The sequence below is a fragment of the Marmota monax genome, unplaced genomic scaffold, assembly GCF_021218885.2.
Source record: "Marmota monax isolate L192 unplaced genomic scaffold, Marmota_monax_Labrador192_F-V1.1 WCK01_AAM20220418_F8-fsc00180, whole genome shotgun sequence".
Lineage (NCBI taxonomy): Eukaryota > Metazoa > Chordata > Mammalia > Rodentia > Sciuridae > Marmota > Marmota monax.
The window spans coordinates 1,327,865-1,348,433 of record NW_026693881.1 but is presented as its reverse complement, the minus strand read 5'-3'; the positions used below and the strand labels follow the sequence as shown (position 1 = coordinate 1,348,433).

General features: G+C 46.6%; 1 protein-coding gene across 1 annotated transcript; it reads left to right on the top strand.

Annotated features, from left to right (window-relative positions):
* The first annotated feature begins 15,364 nt into the window (after positions 1–15,364).
* Mc5r (melanocortin 5 receptor) lies at positions 15,365–18,502 on the top strand. The gene is made up of 2 exons (XM_046462792.2): positions 15,365–15,460; positions 16,599–18,502. The coding sequence occupies exon 2, from the start codon at positions 16,639–16,641 to the stop codon at positions 17,614–17,616; it is 978 nt and encodes a 325-aa protein (XP_046318748.1). The 5' UTR covers positions 15,365–15,460; positions 16,599–16,638; the 3' UTR covers positions 17,617–18,502.
* The last annotated feature ends 2,067 nt before the right edge of the window (positions 18,503–20,569 follow it).

Sequence of the window (20,569 nt, the reverse complement as noted above, 5' to 3'; positions counted from 1 at the left end):
ACTCAAGGAAGATGCCAGAATCTGGACAATTTTTCTTTCTGACTTTTTTTTTTTTTTTGGCGGTGCTGGGATTGCACCCAGGACCTGGCTCATGCTAAGTCAACTCTACCACCGAGCCACATCCCCAACCCTAGAACCTGCACAGAATGTGGAATTCCAGTCGAGACAGACACAAGAAGCTCCCAGTGACCCACATCCCAAGATTTCACCATCAATCGCCTCCCAGCCAAAGCCACCCACCCTGCCAGCGTCTTATTTGGTGCCCTGTCATGCTAGGGATGAGGTGGGAATTCACTCTTCTTCCTCTTCTCCCAGGTCAGCTCACCCCTCCCCTCACCATTTTTGGGCTTTTTGAGGTAATTCCTTCACTTTGTTGAACCCAACAGTTTACAGGCTGTTTTAACGGATCTAATATTTCACAGAAGTGATGTTTCATGCCACTCAGATGTTGACACTGTGATGTTATCTCTTCCAGTCAAGCTTCATTTTCAGATACATGCTTTTGGCATCAGACGCAAGAATTCAACGTGGGTCTTTGCAGACAGGTTTGGCCAACTCACTGATGTCACTCTTTTAGCTTCAAACTCAGTGGTGCTCATCACCATGTCCTCCCAGAGTGGCATCTAAGAGCTACCAAGGAGTCAGTTAAGAGCAGACATCTTCACAGCCATCAGCTGATGCCAACTGTCACCATACCCACATGCCTTCCTTTGCCAGGGCCAGGAGGAAGGCTCCTGTCAGATTCTGCTCCTGCTCAGCTGCTTGCTGTCACTGAGAATCATATTTATTTTCTGTTCTGTCCCTGGAGAGTGACCCCAGATGACATAAACTCCCACACCCCTTGCAGTCTCCCTCACTCAGTGTACACAGGAGCAGCAGGACAGAAGCTGAGCTTCCCGCCCACAGATGCCCCTTCCCCTAGTCTCTCTGGGCCTCAAGGTCTCTGGTGACAAGGGTGGCTACCAGACAATAGCAAGCCTCATCTGCTGATGGAATCTCTCCACATTCCTTCCAAATGCTATTATTACCACCATTATTGATCTGATACAATGTTCTGGCTGACATTTGCAGCAAGGTTTCCGGGGACACTTGCTGTCCTCAGTGCCTTTTATCTAGATGGCTTGCCACTCCAGTGACTCACCAGGATGAATGCTGTATTCATTCCCAGCCTCAGTGTGAGTCCGTGGCAGGTATGCTGGCAATCCTACGCTCCTGCTCTGCACTGCGGGGAGCATCACCCAAGCCCTTGCCCCTACCTGTCTCATGGGATCCGTGGGGACAAATGTTCATCCAGATAGAATCCTAGCAGAACACTTACGACCTAGAAGCTCAAGTAGCTGGCTGTGCCTGGAACCCGCCGTGCCCTCTCTTCATTGCCATTTTGATGCAAAAGCCTGAAATGACAGAACCTGAACCAACTCTTGGCAACTGAGCCACTACGTCTGCAATCCATGCTGCGATTCTGTTAGTTGAAAATTGCAACTATGTGTCAAATCCTTGCATATGTTACTTGTTTTTAACACCTGCAATGACAGATGAGGGATTGTTTTACAGTTTAAGAAACTACTTATTTTGCACATGAGAAAACTGAAGCTCAAGAACTGTTGCCACGTGTGTGAGTCTGTGGGCCCGCAGGCAGCAGGGCAGGATTTGAACTCAGGACTGACCATCCAGCCATGCCCTCTCCACCACAGCCTTTAGACTACAAAGAAACCAGGTTTCCCTGGTCACTTTTTTGCTTGTTTATTTTCTCCTTATATATTCAAGGAAGCAGAGTTAATTTCCGATGTTCTGTGCTGTGTTTTAACATCTGAGTTCCACTCGGCCCTGGGATTTTGAGAGGATGGAGCCCCAGAGGCAGACAGTCCCGTTCAACCAGGGTGCTCTTGAACCTGACCTAGCCCCTGAATTTCCACCTGTTTCAATGAGAAAAGAGTTCACTACTTGAAAGAAAAGTCAGGGATAATAGAAATGAAAGAAATCCATGGGTGATTAAAAATCTTCATTTCCATCTATGTATTCTACTTTATCTCAAAGCCTACGATTGAACCAATAAAATTGCCTAAAAATCATCATTTTGTAATACCTCTATCTCTAGTCTCAACTCTAGCAGAGATTATACAAACAAGAAGAAAGAGGGAGCAGAAGAAAAGCAAAACACTTGCATAACTAGCTCATGAGTCACAGAACATTGACTAACGATTTAATTCAACCACAAAAAAGAGGAAATTCCCTGTGGTTTATCTGCCACTGTTGGAAACTGAGAATGATCAAGCATACAAACTGTGTTTTCCACATCACAGCAATCCAAACATCTTTAAATCTCCATACTAATAGCATAATTCACTGGTTTTCTCCCAGGTGTTCAGAACCAGGGCACAGCCTCTGAGCTCAGCCCCCTTGGGCAGCTGGGTTCCTGCAGACACTCTCGGCTCCAATGGAGAGTTAATTTATGTCCCCGTGGAGCTGGGAATAATGCAGATGTAAGCATGAGGTGCTGAATTTCCCCTGAATTTTAAGTGAAATCTTTGAGAACAAACACAATTAAATGAGCAAAAGAGATTTTGGTTAAAAATTAAACTATTTTAATAACAAAATAACTTGTGGTTTTTCTTACTAGAAAAACTAACACTAATTTTGGGTGCATTTTAAAATATGTTAAACTTCAAGAGAAGTCAAAGAATCATTCATAACCCACAATCCAGACAAATACTATCAGTATTTTATAGTGTCCTTATTAAATATTTATCGGTCAGGATAGTCTATCTAACATAACAAATTGCTCCTAAATCTTGGTGATGTAAGACTGAAGCTTTATTCCTGTACCACACCCCTGTCCAGTATTGAGGGATGGAGAGAGCAGGAGGGCCCTCCAGGAACTCAGCCTGGAGTTAGGGTCCCCTGGGCTTGGGATGCTACCCTGGCTTCCTACTATTCTGTATCTAAGGAGTGAGTAAAAGGTTTGGAGAGCTCAGACACAGGCGATCTGCCATGTTCCATTGGCCATAAGGGATTCATGGCTGCATCTGACCTCACAAGGACTGGAAAATACATGTGCCCAAGGAGGGGAGGCTTGATGAAGACCAAGCTGATACCTGGTGCATAAATAGATACAGACGTGGGTATGGAAGTAAATGGGTCTAGACATGGGCGTGAATTCTGGCTATGGAAATGAGTGTCGGGGTATAGTTGTGGGGATGGATAGAGCCATCAGTGTGGATGTGGGCTTTGGGCATGGATATGCATACAGATATCCATTTTTTTCATAAATATTTATTTATATTACTTTTTTAAAAATATATAAAACTGGGCTGGGGATATAGCTCAGCGGTAGAGCACTTGCCTAGTGCCTGCAAAGCTCTGGGTTCAACACCCCCAGGGAACTCCTACCCTACCTCTTCCACGTGAGATGCGGCCTCACCACCCTGGAGCTGGGAGTGGGATCTCTTTGGTCTCTCTTGGCATCCTTCCTCTTCATCAGTGCTGGCCTGAACTTGATCGTGGGCTGATGCAGCTGGAGTGAACCTGGGCTCCCCCAGGGAGCCACCAGAGGAGAGCAGCGCAGTTTCAAAGAACAGCACCACCAGGTCCTTGACACCTTGTCCTCCTCGGCCTTCTGCTGAGGCCATCTCCAAAATGTGACAACCCACTGTAGAGTTGTCTCCAAGTGCCTGGGGCTTTCGCACTCACTCCATGTCGGCTGGTCATTCCGCGGCAGGGTGAAGACACAAGCCTATTGGAAATCATCACCTCCTCAACCTTCTCAGCCAAGATTCCCTTCATAAGCTTGTGGAGGTTCTCAAACCTCCACCACACCTCCTCCACCTTCTTTTTCTCATCCTCAGCTAGTTCCAGGACTTCCTTGGTAACAGGGACCAGGATCTTCCCATCAAGCTCCTGGAACTTCTGCAAGCAGTACCAACTTAGGTACAACTTATACTCATTTAGGATGCACTTTTATACATTCAGATACTGGGTTTTTGTTTTGTTTTGTTTTGGGGCTGAATGTTGCTGCACAGCCAGTTTTAGCCGGCTGAAAGCCTCTTTGTGATTATTCTTCCCAAGTAAAGACTTTGGGACAGAGATTTTTTTTTTAGATTCATTCAAGGAAGATACCAACAGGCTCAGCCCCATACACCACCTCCAAGCCCACTTGCTCCACAGAAGCAGAACAAGCCACCTGCTCTTTGCTCTTACCAGTGAGATTATAGATGGACTTCTTGGGCTAGCCCTCATCATCCTTATCTCCCTCTTCTTTCTCAACATTTTCCCCCCTTATCTCTTCCTCTGCTTTCTGGTCACTGATTTCCTTCTCCAGTTTAAGGGAAGTTAAACCCAGCAACTGTGAGTGCTTCTCCACCATTTCTTCGACCCACTTCTCCTGTGCATGCTCTATCTAGGCTTCTTTAAGGCAGGAAGATCACTTTGGCACCCAACCAAGGGGATCAGCCTGGCTAGCACATAGAGAAAATAAAATACCAACAGAAGACCCTAAGCATTCTGGTCCTTGTCATGGTGCCTATGGTTACAACCACTTTAGCTACCACCAGGGAAGAGAGTAAAACCCAAAGCCAAATTGCCCAATCATGGAGATGTCAGCACTGGCCTGCAGGCCCCCCGCAAATGCTGAAGTACAGGACTTGACCATGGCTCCCAAGTTATTTTTGAGATCAGCCTTCCTTGATCATGCCAATGCCCATGTCCACCAAAGTCAAGGTGTGTTCCTAAAGGCAGGGGATGAGGTCAATCTTCAGCACTTTACCAACACCCAAGTTGGAAGAGGCTGTCAAGCTCTCAGCAAATCTTGCCCAAGCTCTCAGAAGCAACAGATACCAACTCCCATAGGGAAATTTCCTCATTAGAAAAAAAAGTGTTTTCAATGATTGCCTCCAATTTTGGTCAACCTCTTATTTATGAGAGATCGACCAAAAATTAGACCTAAGCACCTGTCCCTGTCACCATCACAACTGGGACATCTTTGTATCAGCATGGAGCTCATCGAGACACAACATCAGGCTCATTAAAGAAAGATGTTCTCATTTTCGTTGCTCTAATTGTGGCGAGACCATCTGGTATGTCAGGGATGGGTGCATTTAAGGCCCTTGAGAGAAAACAGAACACAAGTGGTTAATCTCAGGAGGACGATATCAAGAGACTGGAGGATGCACCTCAGCCAAGTGCCCACAAGTCAAACCCACGAAAATCAGATAAATCAAAGGATGAAGCCAAGAGGGAGGTTCTTTCTTCATCTTTGGCATAACATCAGTCAACAGAAAGTCTTAGTGCAGGACCGTGCATGAATGCTAGGGTCATGCTCACCGTTGGTGCTCACCCTGGCATGCAGGAGAACGAGGCTTTAGGGTCAAGTAGATTTCCACATCTGAGGTAGAGATTACAAGGTGGCAGGAAGAGGATTTCATAAGACGATGGTCCATTCACTGAAAAATGTTGGACGTGGTCAAAATTCAACCAACTTTCAACAGTGTTTAGATCCTGTGATTTCCTAACACTGGTGCAGATGAGATTTCTACCCATTTGGCTGCTACTGCTTTCAGACAATCTGGATGTGTTCTCACCACTGCTTCCAATTACAGGCTAAAATAAGGGATGGGCCTACACTTAGGAGTTCTTGAGTAAGAACTCGTAAACCCTGGTTGTCACATTCATGAACGAACAAGGTGAAGGGTTGGTATACTTCAGGAGTCCTGGGGCTGAAGGTTGCTGCACAGCCAGTTTTAGCCGGCTGAAGGCCTCTTTGTGATTATTCTTCCCAAGTAAAGACTTTGGGACAGAGACTTTTTTTTTTTAAATTCATTCAAGGAAGATACCAGCAAGGAAGAATTTAGGACCCAAGACATACAAGATCCTACAAACCCAAAGGCCCAAGGAGACCTCTTAATTTTCTGTTAATCCTGAGTCTGGAGAAATTTTAAATGCTTTTATTCTTTCTAATGAGAGAGAAATTTCTTCTGCAGTCAGATTTATGTTCCAAATAATGCAATCTTTTCTCTGAAAAATTGGAGATTTTTCAATGAAGGCCTTATAGCCTTTGCAAGCTAATTTTGTCAGAAGTAAATCAAATTTGTTTCTCAATATTGCTTAGAAGAACATGGCCGTCCATCATCTGCATGTTGAATAAGAGCAGAATTCCTAGGGCATTGTAAGTTTTCCAAATCTTGGTGCAACATCTGAGGAAAATAAGACAGGGTCTTGGGAAAGCCCTGCGGCATTATAGGCCAAGTACATCCTGGAGTTTTTCTACTCAAAGCAAGTCGGTATTCACTCCTTTAATCCATTGGAATACTTAGGAAAGCCGAGCAAAGTTCCACTCTTGTGAACCATTTTGGATTTGTGTGTCTGTTAGAAAACAACTCATTAGCTTTGGGAGCATCTAGACACCCTCGGATGGCCAGTGTGGTCACTGCACAAAGGGTTTAAACTCATCTCCAGCCTCACCTGTTGGGCTTTTTGAAAGGTAGGATTGGTGTGTTAGAAGAGCCGGAGCAGGAATTATAAGTCCACTACAGTTGGTGAGAGGCCCTGGATGGCCACTGGATTTACTGGGAATAGAAGCAACTTAGGAACCACTTAGAAAGGTCCACACAAGTTCAGCACATTTGGTTTTCCTATTAGTTGAGGAGAAAGCTCACAAATACTCAGATACTTCAGCAAGTGTAGGGGTTTCGTGGGTTTGAGCTATCAACATCAGCCTGTAGGGAACAGTCACTCAGGGTTGGGTGAGTCGGGAAATTCTCAGATGTATCTTCCCTCTAAGGAGAATTTTATGTGAACTCTTTACTTAGAGAACAAGTCTGGGTCCAGAAGTTTCACCTGGGGCAGTATCCCCTAGTAAGACATATTTTTCTGAAAATGGTCCAAGTGTCCATGGGACAGTTTGGGCCATGGTGGCTTTTGGACTTGAGTTGAATGCCCCAACATGGAAATATTCCTTTGATAGATGTGTGAGGGTCAGATTTAAGCATGGCTCGGGTATCTACCAATCCTGTAGGATATTTCCCATGAATCTTTGTCTTAGTTCCCTCTTGTTCATTTCAAGGTGTTATGGGAAGCGGTTCAGCAGAGCCCTATCCATGCTGACCATCCTGGGAGTCAAGCCCTCAGGGACTTCCTCTAGTGGAGAAATGGCCTGGGCTACAGGAAGTGGGCCCAACCGATGGCTGCAGAGAAGTAGACGACGTCTTTCGGGACACCTGGCTGTCCACAGTGCAGGCAGACACCTCGAGGCACAGGGGTGTTAATCTGGGCCTCCTGGTGATGCTTTAAAATCAAAATGAGGAGGTCTTCCTGGTCCTTGTAGCCATCATAGGTATAAGAACATGCACTCATCTGCCTTTGATCTTTCTCTTGTTCTAGGGCCCCTTCAGAATGTTCAGCTGAGCCTACTAAGGCAACCAGTTCAGAGGTTTCCAAGCCTAGTTCATGATTTTTAACTAGATTGTTTCTAGGGAAACCTGCTATTTAATAAAGCAGACAGGGCTTTTGTTTGGAGTTGAACCCAAGGGAGCTTTACCACTAAGCTACTTTCCCAGACATTTTTATCTTGAGATGGGTCTCGCCCAGTTGCTGATAGTCTTGCTAAGTTGGTGAGGCTGGCCTTCAACTTGTAGTCCTTCTGTCTCAGCCTCCCAAGTCACTGGGACTACAGGCCTGTGTCACCATGCTGGGCAGGCAAGGCATTTCTTCTTTAATATTTTTTAGTTTCAATGGACCTTTATTTTTTCTTTTAAATTTCTTTATATGTGGTGCTGAGAATCAAACCCAGTGCCTTGCACAAGCTGGGCAAGTGCTCTACCACTGAGCCCCAGCCGCAGCCCAAGGCAAGGCATTTTCCATGGGAAATTCAGACTGTTTGTGAAGACCAGCAATCAGCTGTATGATTCGAGACTAGTTGTTACTTTTATTTATAAGATAATACAACAGATCGGTCCGTTTTGGAGGGAAATACCTTAGGGATGGATTTTGAAAGGTGCACAGGTGCCTGAGACAGAGGATCCTTACTATGGTTTCCAGATATTCACCGTTAGGCTGCAGTCACTCCTTTCTGAGGGCCTCACCAGGTCGTGACATCATATGACTAAGCTGATGAATATCAGGGGGTTCCTCTGGGATGCCGCTCAGTGGTAGAGCTCCTGCCTAGCACCTGCGGGCCCTGGATTCAGCCCCTAGCACCACAAAAATTAGAAGATGATAGAGATGTCCTAGGTCATATGCTCAGTAAGGATTCCAAATTCAGCAACTTTCTGGTTGTTTTGTTGTTGTTGTTTTGTTTTGTTTTGTTGTTTCGGGGGATTTCTTGTTTGGGACTGTTACTCTGAACTTGGATTTTAACCAGAGTAAAAAGGGATAAAAATGAGGTGAAAGGGGGTGACCCGGTTGATTGGAGGGTTCAGCTTTCTAAGGCATTTGACTAACTTCATTTTCACCTTTAGAGTGGAAAGATAACTGAGAAGAAGGGTCTCTAAATTCAGAGTAACTAGGTAGAGAGGAGAGGACGGGGGAAGGAGAGCTGGATTGGAGGCCACCAACATGCCGTATGTTTCACCCAGTAGTTGTCTAACTTCCCGTTAGTCTTTGGAGAAGTCGTGGAGAGGCGAACGGTGCAGCCCGTTGTCTCCAGGGCATTCAGATCCCTTCTTATCCAAGTTCACCTGGGAAAACGTGTCCCCACCGTGGCCACTCTAACACTAAATCCTCTTTGGTAAATTTCATCCCTTTCTTTAGGTAAACATGAGTTCTGGGTCCATAACTCTTAACCATAAAATCTGCTGGAGTCCCAGATAGAGTTTTCTTGACCCCCTGGCTTCGGAGGCACCCATGATTCCCTGTCGTTCCAAAATCTTACCTGCCTGAGGCCTCTCCCTGGGCCTGTCCAGATTACCAGACCCAATCCAATGACAAAGCCAGGCTTGACTTGCAGACCTAGTTTGGATGAAAAATGCTCAAATGAAACTCAGAGAGGGCAGGGGATGTAGCTCAGTGGTAGGACACTTGCCTGGTATGCACAAGGCCCCAGGTTCAATTCCTGGAACCACCAAATAAATAAATAGACTCAGAGAGCCCCAAAATAAATGCAAGCCATGGAAGATGATCAGACTCACCCTGACCTCCAGTTATAAATGAGAGAAGAGGAAGCACGATGGGCTCCCTCCATATCTTGTCACTCAGTGTCCCTGGGGCCACTTAGGTCTCCTGTGGACCCTCACTTCTGACCCCAGAACTCTTCAGAGATCAGTGAAGGCACATTAAAATTTCAAAGAGTTTATTTGGGCAGACGAAGATTCATGGATTGTGCAGTAACTTGTCTAAATGGTCCCGCACACCTCTGGGTGGGGCAGGGGCTTTCCTGAGATATTCACAGAGGCAAGACAAGGGGACATCTGACTAGAGTGTCAGGTCCCTCGTTGGTTAGTTGGTGGTTTCTGGTGGGTGAAATCTCTGTTTTCTGTTTGCTTTTCCTCGGGCTTAGTTTGTTTACTCAAAAAGCTGAACTCACCTCAGTCTAACAACCTTCAATTAATTTTAATAGTGGCGATTGCAAATGTTGGTTGGGTCCCACTGCACCAGAGAGCTAGTGGCTTTTCTGACTCAGTGTTTCTTCAAGTCAACAAGATTAGGTTAGAAGAAAACAATCATCCAAAATGGAATGGACCCTACAGAGTTCATGAGCAGTCTGACATGTAGCATGACACATGCATGATGATCAAGAACACAGGACCTGCATGCAAACCCCGGGTCTGCCACATAGCAGCTGAGTGCTTAACTTCTCTCTGCCTCCTTGTGCTCATGTCTGCCGTGGTGACAACACTGGTACCCAAGTGGCAGGGTGCTTAGAAAGACCACACGCATCTGCACAGCCATCTGTGGGGCCTGGGATATGAGGCTTCCTCCACGGAACCCAGCAGCAGGTGAGAGTAATTATAAATGGAGAATGAATCTTTGCACACACGCATAGGTTAGAAATTGCAAGTGGACATAACTAGGGTATAATTCAGGTGTGGACCACCCATCTCTCCTCCCAAAGGATGATGCCCACGGCCAGAAGAGCTCTGGATGGACAGGGTCTCCCTTTGCGTGCTGATACCTGCTCTTCCATTATGACGCTTCTCACTGTTCTGGAACCATTAGGAACAATTCCACCGTGAGTTTTCATACCCACTCAGGCTACTCTCCTCTTGGGGCCAGAGTTCTGAGCAGAGTTCTGTTTGAGAAGTCTAGAAGTTTGCACACGGTGCTCCAGCCTGGGCTGATTTTGTTCTCAACAGCTGCTGCACAGGCCCTACCTTCCTGGTGCCCCCCCACTGCCTTGCTTCAGAACTTGAGCACTCTCTGCTGAGGGCTGCTGTGATGCATCCTCACAACGGGGGCAGTTGTGCCTGACTGAACTCTGTCCCCTGTTTCAAAGCCACTCACCTCCGGGGGGTGCTGGGGTTGTGGCTCAGTGGTACTGCTTGCCTAGCAGGTGTGAAGCACTGGGTTTGATCCTCAGCACCACATAAAAAATAAATAAATAAATAAAGGTTTAAAAAAATCCACCAAGCACCAAACACCTTCCCACTTGGCTTCCTTCTGCCCCACACTAGGTGGTGGTTGTTATTTAGTTATTACTACTTTTTCAGTTACTGCTATAGCTAGTGCTTATTGGGGATCCACAGGAGACGGATTGCACCCAGTGCTAACCCGTGCTCTCCGTGATGGGGGAACGCAGTCCCACTTTGTGTCAAACTTGGAAAGACGCCATCTTTTAGGTATGGATGCTAACCAACATAGTTGAACTGAAACTACAAACTCTGGTGTTCATGTGGACAATCCAGAGAGATTACAGAAAAGGTCCTGTCACCATGGGAACAAAAACATCCCAGCTACCTGAGAATAGGGGAGATGGGAAGTAAAATCAAATGAAATCAGCCTGCACACTCCACCCTGACTGGGTGCTAGACTGGCTTCTGTGCTTCTTTCCACCAAGCCCCTGAGAACTCTTCATGACATCTCACCCTGAAGGCTGGGATGGGAGGTTCCTGGATTTGTACAGAGGCATTCCGTTCCCTAGGAAACGATCTCATGATTGAGAACTGCAGTCAGTTTCCTGGGTAAGTTATATTCCATGGGCCTCTTAACACTTGGTATTTGTTGATGGCTGTGCTAGATACTGTGACTTGGCAAAAGGTTTGTGAGTTTTGTTTTTTGCTGGTCATTCATGAATCAAAGCATAATATGGAACCATCTTCTATATTGAAGCCCCTGAAGTACAGCTTTTTTAGCTTGGCTGGGGGAAATCTGCTCCTTCAATCCACAAGTATCCATCGAAGGCTTGCTATTCTAGGGCAGAGTGGAGAAATAAAGGCAAATCTTCGAAGATAGGCAAGTTTATGGTTGTGTAGCACCTAACACCTAGCACCCTACCCAGCGCTTGGTCATCACGCACTATCCACTGAATAAGTAAATAGAGGAAGACACCTCTGCTCCCTCTGGCAGCCAAGAATCTAGCGCTTGATGGAGACAATAAAACAAGCAATGCCAATGCTGAGTGACAAGTGCTTAGGTAAGGGAAGCACAGGGTACTGGGGAACCCAGAGAAGGGCCATTTAGGCTGAGATTCTGCTCCCAAAGGGAACTGTGTCAATGAATACGCAGGAGTAGCCTTGAGGAAAAGGAAAAGGAACACAGGTTCTTCTAGACAGAGGCAAGGCCTGGAGGCTGAAGACCAAGAACACGATTCCAGTTCTGTAGGGAGCAAAAGCAAGTCCCTGACACGGGGAACCAAGAAGCAAGACGTGAGGGCGCAGAGATAAGAAAAACCAGACCACGAGGAACAGTGTGAGTCATTTATGGAACCTGGTTGGGATGGGCTGGAATCAGCCACTGGAGTGGTTGGCCACCAAGGACTGAAGAATCCCCGGAGGTGAGGTTGGCGTCCAGAGAGGACGTGCGCGGAGGTGGCCGTGCACACACCGAAGCATTGCCTGTCTTTGCCCAGTGCTCAGAGGTAGAGTGCACGCCTAGCATGTGTGAGGTCCTGGGTTCAATCCTTAACACCATATAAAGTAAAATAAAGACATTGTGTTCACCTATAACTAAAAAATAAATATTAAAAAAAAAGACTGAGCAGGAGTTTAATGATCAAAGGAGAAGGAGAGAATTTAAGAACATCATATTATTAAAACAGCAGTTGTTTGGGGAAGTCTGAAGTAGCAACTAGTCTAGAAGAAATGTCTTAAATAAAAGAGGTGAGGTCAGTACCTTACCTTTCTCTCCAGATGTGGTGGTGAACTTTCCAAAGATCATCTGCTTCCTGGGCTAAGAAATCTCAGAGTCCCTCCAATGAGTGACACAATACCCTGCAAGAGGAACATGGTGAGTTCAGCTTGCTGATTAGACTTGTGTGCTTCTAGAAGGAAAGGACCCTCTCTAGTCAGCTTTCTCTCTGACATTCTTAGCTTCATACTGAGTGCAAAAGATGCTGATGGAGTCCTCTTCACAGAGGTGCATAGATGGCATTTAGCAAGTCCTCCCCTGGGACGGAGAGAAGTTTGGTTTACCTAGCTGGATGTGGCACGACATTATAAAGGTCACATCTTTCTGGTGGTCACAACAAAGCATTAAACACAAACAAAAAAGCATAGTGAACCATTGAAAAGCTCCCAAACCCCAGAGCGAGTCCCTAAACTTCAGGTTCTCTCTTTCTTACTAGGAAGGGACATAAACTAGTTGGCATGATGGTCATCTTACTGTCCAAACCACGCCCTGTTTGCTCAGTCTTGACTGCAGTGTGCTGGAGAGGCGTTGTGTGACCCTGCCCTGGCTCCCTCGCCAAGTCCCTGGCACTCTTTCCTTTCTGGCAAGAAGCCAGCTCCCTCTGATCTGGGCATCCTAAGCTGGACACTCTCCCACGCCCCATCCCATCTTGTTACCTTTGTCCCCCCCAGCCCTCCATGTTCCTCCTAAGGTTCTCAGTCACATGTCCCCCGGCTGTCTTGCCTCTCTGCCAGCTTAGCTCACCCCTTTGCTTCCCATCCCGTCTGCTCCTCCCCAACCCTCCTTGGGAACCTGAAACAGCCATCTTCTCCTCTGTGGCCATGTGGCCAGGGCACAAGATTGAGCTCCCTGGACTCTGGATTAGGCAGAGGTGTTCCTGGAAGGCTTGGATTCTGATCTGGATCTTGTTCTCCTCAGCAACTCCGAAGTCACGTGGCTGCTCTAAGCCTTGACTTCCTCATGCAAAAGATAGTTTGAAGAATATTGACTTTATAGGGTTGCTGGGAGAATTGGCTGAGACGATGGACATGCAGACCACAGTACTGTGTGCTGTGGGCTTCTGACAAATGTTCCGTCAACAAGGGCTTCCCCACAGCATCTCACAGCCTGCCTCCCAGTGACCCTAACCTGGTGCCTCATGGTGCCCCAGTGGATTGTGCCCTAATAAACCTCCATAGATAGGACACCATGGGTATTCTCTGTGAATGTGAATGAGGAGAGTCCCTGTTGTCATTGTTCGAGAAGAAGTCATGGTTTAGATGTGAGATGCCCCCCACAAAGCTCCTCTGAATGCAGGAATATTCAGAGGTGAAATGATTATGAGAGCTGTGACCTACTCAGCCCATCTTAGTTTAATGGGTGGACTGGGTAGTAACTGTAAGCAGCTGGGGCATGGCTGGAGGAGGTGTGTCACCAGGGGCACGACCAGAAGGGTACACCTTCCCTGTGCTTCTCCCTCCACCACTCTAGTTTCCTTGCTACCACAGGTGACAGTTTCCCTCTGCTTGGCCTTTCCTTCATGATGCACTGCTTTACCTTGTAGAGCAAAGGATTCCGTGGTCTATGGACTGAGACCTCTGAAACCATGAGCCCCAAATAAACTTTCCCTCTTCTGAGTTGTTTGTGTCCAGTTTTTCTGGTCACAGAGATGAAAAGCTAAGTAAGACAGAAGTAAAGCATAATGAACACTGGGTCTGTTGTGTGGTTGCTCCGGCCTCCCTGGGGGAAAGCGGTGCGTCCCGTGAAATTTGGGGGGCTCATCAGCACCATGCTACTGTGTGTGCTACGCATGGTGTTTAGGGTGCTATTTGGGAGCTAGAAAGTTTCCAACGACAGGGACAACTGGAGAGCTTTGTCTACATCTTTTTAGCTTTATTGACCTTGATCTGATTATTTTTCTGCAAGAAACTGGTCAGTCTTCCACTTAAACTGTTTCAGGACAAAAAGTCACTGAAATCTCTGTCCAGTCTGTTTAGCAAAGTCAGGGTAACCTAAATACCAAGATCTGATAAAGACACTATGAAAATAAGAAAACTGCAAATAAACCCAGCAAGATTTTGAAGAAACAATGCCTGACAGCCACCAGGGTTCTTTCGGGAGGCAGTGTCTCCCCAGGTAATATGCCTGAGCTCCCGGCCAGGCTGCTGGAATTCTAAGTCCCATCTGTGCAAGGCTGGGAAGGTAGGTTTGCTGTGTGACCTATGTAAGTGTAGGTTCCCTCCTTTGTGAGATGGAATGACAATAGTAGCCACTTCCTGGGACTTTTGAGCACAGCACTAGGATCACATCTGCACGTTGGGATCAATGATGCATGCCACTTGCCAGCACCCAAGGCCCTGTGTCTATAATTCAGAAAACTGCTTTCACAGGAATCTCTGCTTTTTGCATATTATTGGGCAATCAGGAACTTCCAGAGAGCCCTCTCAGATCTTTCAAAAAGAAGTAAATAAAGGAACTCAAGTCTTCTGATGTCTTCTGCCAGCTCTTTCCTCTCTGCACTCACAGCACAGAGCTCCACAGAGGAAATCTGCAGATTCCCTTCTGTGGCTCTGCCCTGGCATGAGAACTCCCAGTGCCTTTAGATGGCCCAGATCCTGGTGTCCTGTACTTACATTGCCAGGGGTGTGTGAGGCAGTGTCACGTCGAGGGCTTCCAGGCTTTCCCCAGAGAATGAGCACCAGGGTACACCGGTCACGTCTGTCCCGGAGAAACATACGGCAGGACGATCTTTGAGCTGGACAGCATTTTAATCAGTGCATTAGAGGAGGAGGGAGAAGAGTAAAGGCAAGAACAACAACAACAACAACAAAAAGCATGTGGGCGGATGCACTTGGGGCAGGAGCAGCAGCCGCTGCTTGCAGGTGAGGTTCCCAAGGCTGGCCCAGCGCGGTGCTGCGGAAGCAGGTGCTGCTCTACAGCGCTGGACCGCTAGGTGGTACCGAAAAGTCAGAGACTCCTGGGCTCTGCCCGGGTGAGAACAGGTTGTGGAGAGGAGGGACGCTCAGGTCCGAGGGGCGGCGACAGGGGCGGCGACAGGGGCGGGCCGGCTTCATAAACGCCGCTGGCGCTCCGCAGGAGGAGGACGCGTCCCAGTGATGGCCCTGAGCTCGCAGAGGCGGTCCCCGCGCGTGGACGCCGGGTGCCCAGGCTGAGCGCGGAGCAAGATCGGAGCCCAGGGAGAGCGCCGGTAAATAGCCACAACTTTCTATTTCCTTGAAATTATTTGGAAACGGATGCAAAATCGTGCCTACCCCACAGGTGGAGGAGGGCAGGGTGGAGGCGGCTAGGTCACTGGGCGAATTTTTAAAACAGCTGGATGTGATGTGATATCATAGTATACTTGGTCGATAACTCTGGGATGGAACTGGACATAAATATATAAAAAATGATTCCGGTTCCATAAATGCTTATGATTGTCAGTATGAATGAGGACGGAAATTCTCTGTCCCCAGGTGTGCTCTAGTTTGGAGGGCAAAAGGATTTTTTGAATATAAATCAAGACTGGCAAATAGAATAAAAAGGGACTGAAGTGTCTGACTCTAGTCCTTGATACATGTAAATGGCTGGGTTCTTCATACTGTGCTCCCGTGGAACTTACAAAGCTATTATTCAGACTTTCCGGGAATTTCAAATAATACAGAATGGGGGGGGGGATATTGATTGAGAGGAAAACAGCCTCATTTTTTCTCAACTTTAACCTGTTTGTACCTGGGAAGCTTAGGAGCTGGAGGCAGTAACTTCTATGTGAGATCATGCTCAAGGTAACACTATCACAGTCTTGGTTCTGGAGGTGTAGCTGTGCAGTCTGAGTTGCAGGGGTTTTGAAGACAGTCAGGGCCAATGTGAAGAATGCAAATGTCTGTCTTGAGAAATCTGTGCTCACTGGAGGAGCATGTGGCGTAGTCGCCTTAGGAATGTGAAAATCTGGAGAGAGGTTGGAGTTTTATGGGATTTTTGTAGGCTAGAGGGGACCTCACTTTTGAGAGTAAACTTGGGACCAGGGCAACAGGCATAAAAAGTGAAACCACCCTGGATACACAGAGATGAACGCCACTCTATTTAGGTAGGTGAAAAAATGTCAATTTACAGGAAGGAGATCAGAAAATGCTGTGAAAATTCTAGGTCTGGGTGTTAGAGGGGCAGTATCCCGGGGATCAGGAATGTAAGTCAGAATGTTCATTCATTCACCCCCTTTCCTGCGTTGTGATTGCTTTGGGATGTTTTTCTTTGCCTCTCTCTCTCTCTCTCTCTCTCTCTCTCTCTCTCTCTCTCTCTCTCTCTCTCTCTCCTTAACCTTTTGGATTATGAAAAATCCTGTTTTGCAGTACATTTACTGGCAAGAAGAGGTGGTGTTTTCCCCCAGCTATGAATTCCTCATTTCACCTGCATTTCTTGGACCTCGGCCTGAACTCCACTGAGGGCAACATTTCAGGACTCAATGTCAAGAACAAGTCGTCTCCCTGCGAGGACATGGGCATCTCGGTGGAGGTGTTCCTGACGCTGGGTCTCATCAGCCTCTTGGAGAACATCTTAGTCATTGGCGCCATCGTGAAGAACAAGAACTTGCACTCGCCCATGTACTTCTTCGTGTGCAGCTTAGCGGTGGCAGACATGCTGGTGAGCATGTCCAACGCCTGGGAGACCATCACCATCTACCTGATAAATAACAAGCACCTGGTGATGGCAGACGCCTTTGTGCGCCACATTGACAATGTGTTTGACTCCATGATCTGTATTTCCGTGGTGGCCTCCATGTGCAGTTTGCTGGCCATCGCGGTGGACAGGTACGTCACCATCTTCTACGCGCTGCGCTACCACCACATCATGACGGCCAAGCGCTCGGGGGCCATCATCGCGTGCATCTGGGCCTGCTGCACGGGCTGCGGCATCGTCTTCATCCTTTACTACGAATCCACGTACGTGATCGTGTGCCTCATCTCCATGTTCTTCACCATGCTGTTCCTCATGGTGTCCCTGTACATACACATGTTCCTCCTGGCGCGGACTCACGTCAAGCGGATCGCCGCCGCGCCCGGGTACAGCTCTGTGCGGCCGAGGACCAGCATGAAGGGCGCCGTCACGCTCACCATGCTGCTGGGGGTTTTCATCGTGTGCTGGGCCCCCTTCTTCCTCCATCTCATCTTAATGATCTCGTGCCCGCAGAACATCTATTGCTCCTGCTTCATGTCCCACTTCAACATGTACCTGATCCTCATCATGTGTAACTCCGTGATCGACCCTCTGATCTATGCCTTCCGCAGCCAAGAAATGCGGAAGACCTTTAAAGAGATCATTTGTTGCCATGGCTTCAGAATGAGCTGTAGGTTCCCTAGCAGGTATTAATCCCAAAGCCACCCTCTCTCTGGCTCTCAATTCTCCTCTGACAGAGCCGGTGAGGTCCAGCCAAGGAGCAGGGAGGATCACGAGGAATCAGAACTGCGATCCCCTTATCTCTTCTCCGGCTCAGATGTGTGGGCCTTTTCTCCTGTGGTCACTGTCATGTCAAATGTGTGCATGTTGCTTCTCCTTTTTGGAAGTGGCCTGTGACAGTTTCTCACTGTCCCTTTTCATCTTGCTATTTCTCAAGTCCAACCTCCCTCTGTGTGGACTTAGGGAATGCTCAACACAGAGAGTGCGTGTGAATCTAAGCCTGCAGAACAGGCTGCTATTGGAAGAAAAAGCATGAATATCTAGGGGCTGGGGCTGAGGCTCAGTGGTAGAGCACTTGCCCTGCATGCGTGAGGCCCTGGGTTCAAGATCCTCAGCACTACATAAAAAAAAATAAATAAATAAAAATAAAGATATTGTGTTCATCTGCAACTAAAAAAAGTTTAAAAATGTATGACTATCTAGATTAAATATGATTGCTTGTTTTCTTTTTTTCTTTTGCCCCAGAAGCAGGTTCATCCTTTGCCCGGTTCACTGAAGAGTAACGTATGCTTTCCAGGAAAGAATAGACGGTCGAATTCTTTCCATTTGAAATGTCCTGTTCACTTGTATGGTTGTCTCTACAGCTCTCTTTTCCTGAACTTCTGGCTTCGTGGCTTGTATTTATAATTGTCTGAAAATGGAATTTCCTTAACTATGCTTCTGTCAGTCATGGTTTTGCACTTACCCACACATAAAACTAGATGCTGCAAACCTTGCCTCGTGTGTTGTGAAAGTCTCTGTGATGACTCCGTACTGTCTTATCTGACTCAATCCAGGGTTCCCAAGTACTTGGGGGTGTGTCAGGGCCCTCCCCTCTCCTGCTGCATGGAGCGCGTGCCCCTGGCTGAGCTGTTTCTAACCTTCTCACCCAGGGTCAGTCTTGGTGTCTGAAACCCTGTGTGTGGATACTCTGCACTATCTCAACCTGACTCTAGCAGCTGTTGAAGGTTGGGGGCCCAATCTGGTACCCAGGGAGCCCCATCTTCTCTAACCTAGAGTGGAGTGAGAATACCCCAGTTCAGGCCCTAGCTCAGCTATCCCTGGCTGTGTGGCTAAGTAAATGTGTCAAATCTTCTAATAGCCCTGAGTGCTAAATGACATCACTGGAATTTCAGTTCCATAAGTGGGATGAAACATCTTATTTCACTCTCTGTGTCTGTGCTGACCTCTCCCAGGATGTTATTGAGGAAAATGAGAACTTCCAGTAAACAGTAAAGCTCTAGGAGGATTTTCTTTTTCTTTTTAAAAAATGAACCAGATGGGAGAAAAACTAAGGAAGAATGCAGGGTTAGTGGTCAGAGTAGTGACCTGGACACCAGCAGACCTGCTGTGTGGCCTCTGGATCCCAGGGTCCTCATCGGAAGTGAAGTATACATTCCAATCTCTTAATGGCTTCTTGGTGTTTGTTTTTCTCTTTGGTTTGGACATTCACACCTAGAAGGAAATATGTAAAATAAAGCAGTAGATCATCAGGGGCATACAACAGTGAGCTACTAGAACAAAGAGGGCCCTTCCTGCTGAAGTCCGTTGGGGCAGAGGAACCCCGGGTGTAGTCACAGAAATCACCTGTGGGTATGACGCTCACCCTGGGGAGTGCAGAGTTGGGGTAAAATCGTGCTCGCATCAATAAGAAAGTGCGTAAGACACCCAGATCTTTGGAAACTGGCAAATTAGTAAGTTATTAACAATTGGAATTTGAAGGGGCATATAGCCCTTCAAATGTTCTCTGTTCCTCTTTGCTGAAAATTCCTGTGTGTAATCACGAACAAGAAGCAGGTGATCACAATGTGATTATGGAAACCCCAGCCCTGTGTTCTGTGGCAGTGGCCTCCCGTCTTGTACAGAGTAGGCACTCATTTAATGTTTGTTAGGTGGCTAAGTAAATGTGTCAAATCTTCTAATAGCCCTGAGTGCTAAATGACATCACTGGGATTTCAGTTCCATAAGTGGGATGAAACTGACTCTCATAGTTCACACTGGCTCATTTGGGAACTCGGTTCTTATTGGGCTAATTCTCGGTTCTGGTGCTTCATGACTCGGTACAAGGTCCGACCTTTTATGTGAAGGTCTTAAGGAAATGCTCCAATGTCTTTTAAACCACATTTAAGTACTACAGTAATAGCCCATGTATTTAGATGTGTCTCCAGTTGGAAGGAATACATGTATGTAGCGACTTGGTCAATATCTGTAAATGAGCCAACTCCTGGTACCCAACCGACCCCTGCCCCACAAAAAAAAAAAAAGAAAAAAGAATAAAAATAAAAATACATGTAACTCTTAAATATTGAAGGGTGTTGTAGGTTAAATTTCCTGTTAAATTTCCTTTTCTGTAGGAAATCTATTAGGTGTAAAAATATATGTTCAAAGAAATGGAAGGACATATCAATTTTTAAAAATATGCTAACAATGGGGCTAGGGTTGTGGCTCAGCAGTAGAGCGCTCGCCTGGAATGTGAGAGACCCTGGGTTCGATCCTCAGCACCACATAAAAATAAATAAACAAAATAAAGATATTGTGTCCATGTATAACTAAAAAAAATATTTTTAAAAAATGGAAGGACAAGAGTGCCCATTTGAACTGATCATGGGCCCATGTGTGTGGGATTTTTAAATGGTTGAACGGTTTGACAGTTGGCTGGAGTGCTTTCTTTTCTTTTTTTTTTTATTGGTTGTTCAAAACATTACAAAGCTCTTGACATATCATATTTCATACATTAGATTCAAGTGGGTTATGAACTCTATCAATTTGTTGGCAGCTCCTGCAAAATAAGTAGGTACAATGATGGGCAAATTATGACCAAGACTACTTGAAAATATTTATTGTCTATAGGATGTCCATTTCTCCATTCAAAATGGTTTAACAAATG

Coding starts and splice junctions, on each gene's coding strand:
- Mc5r (XM_046462792.2), top strand. CDS start 16,639: ATGAATTCCTCATTTCACCTGCATTTCTTGGACCTCGGCCTGAACTCC.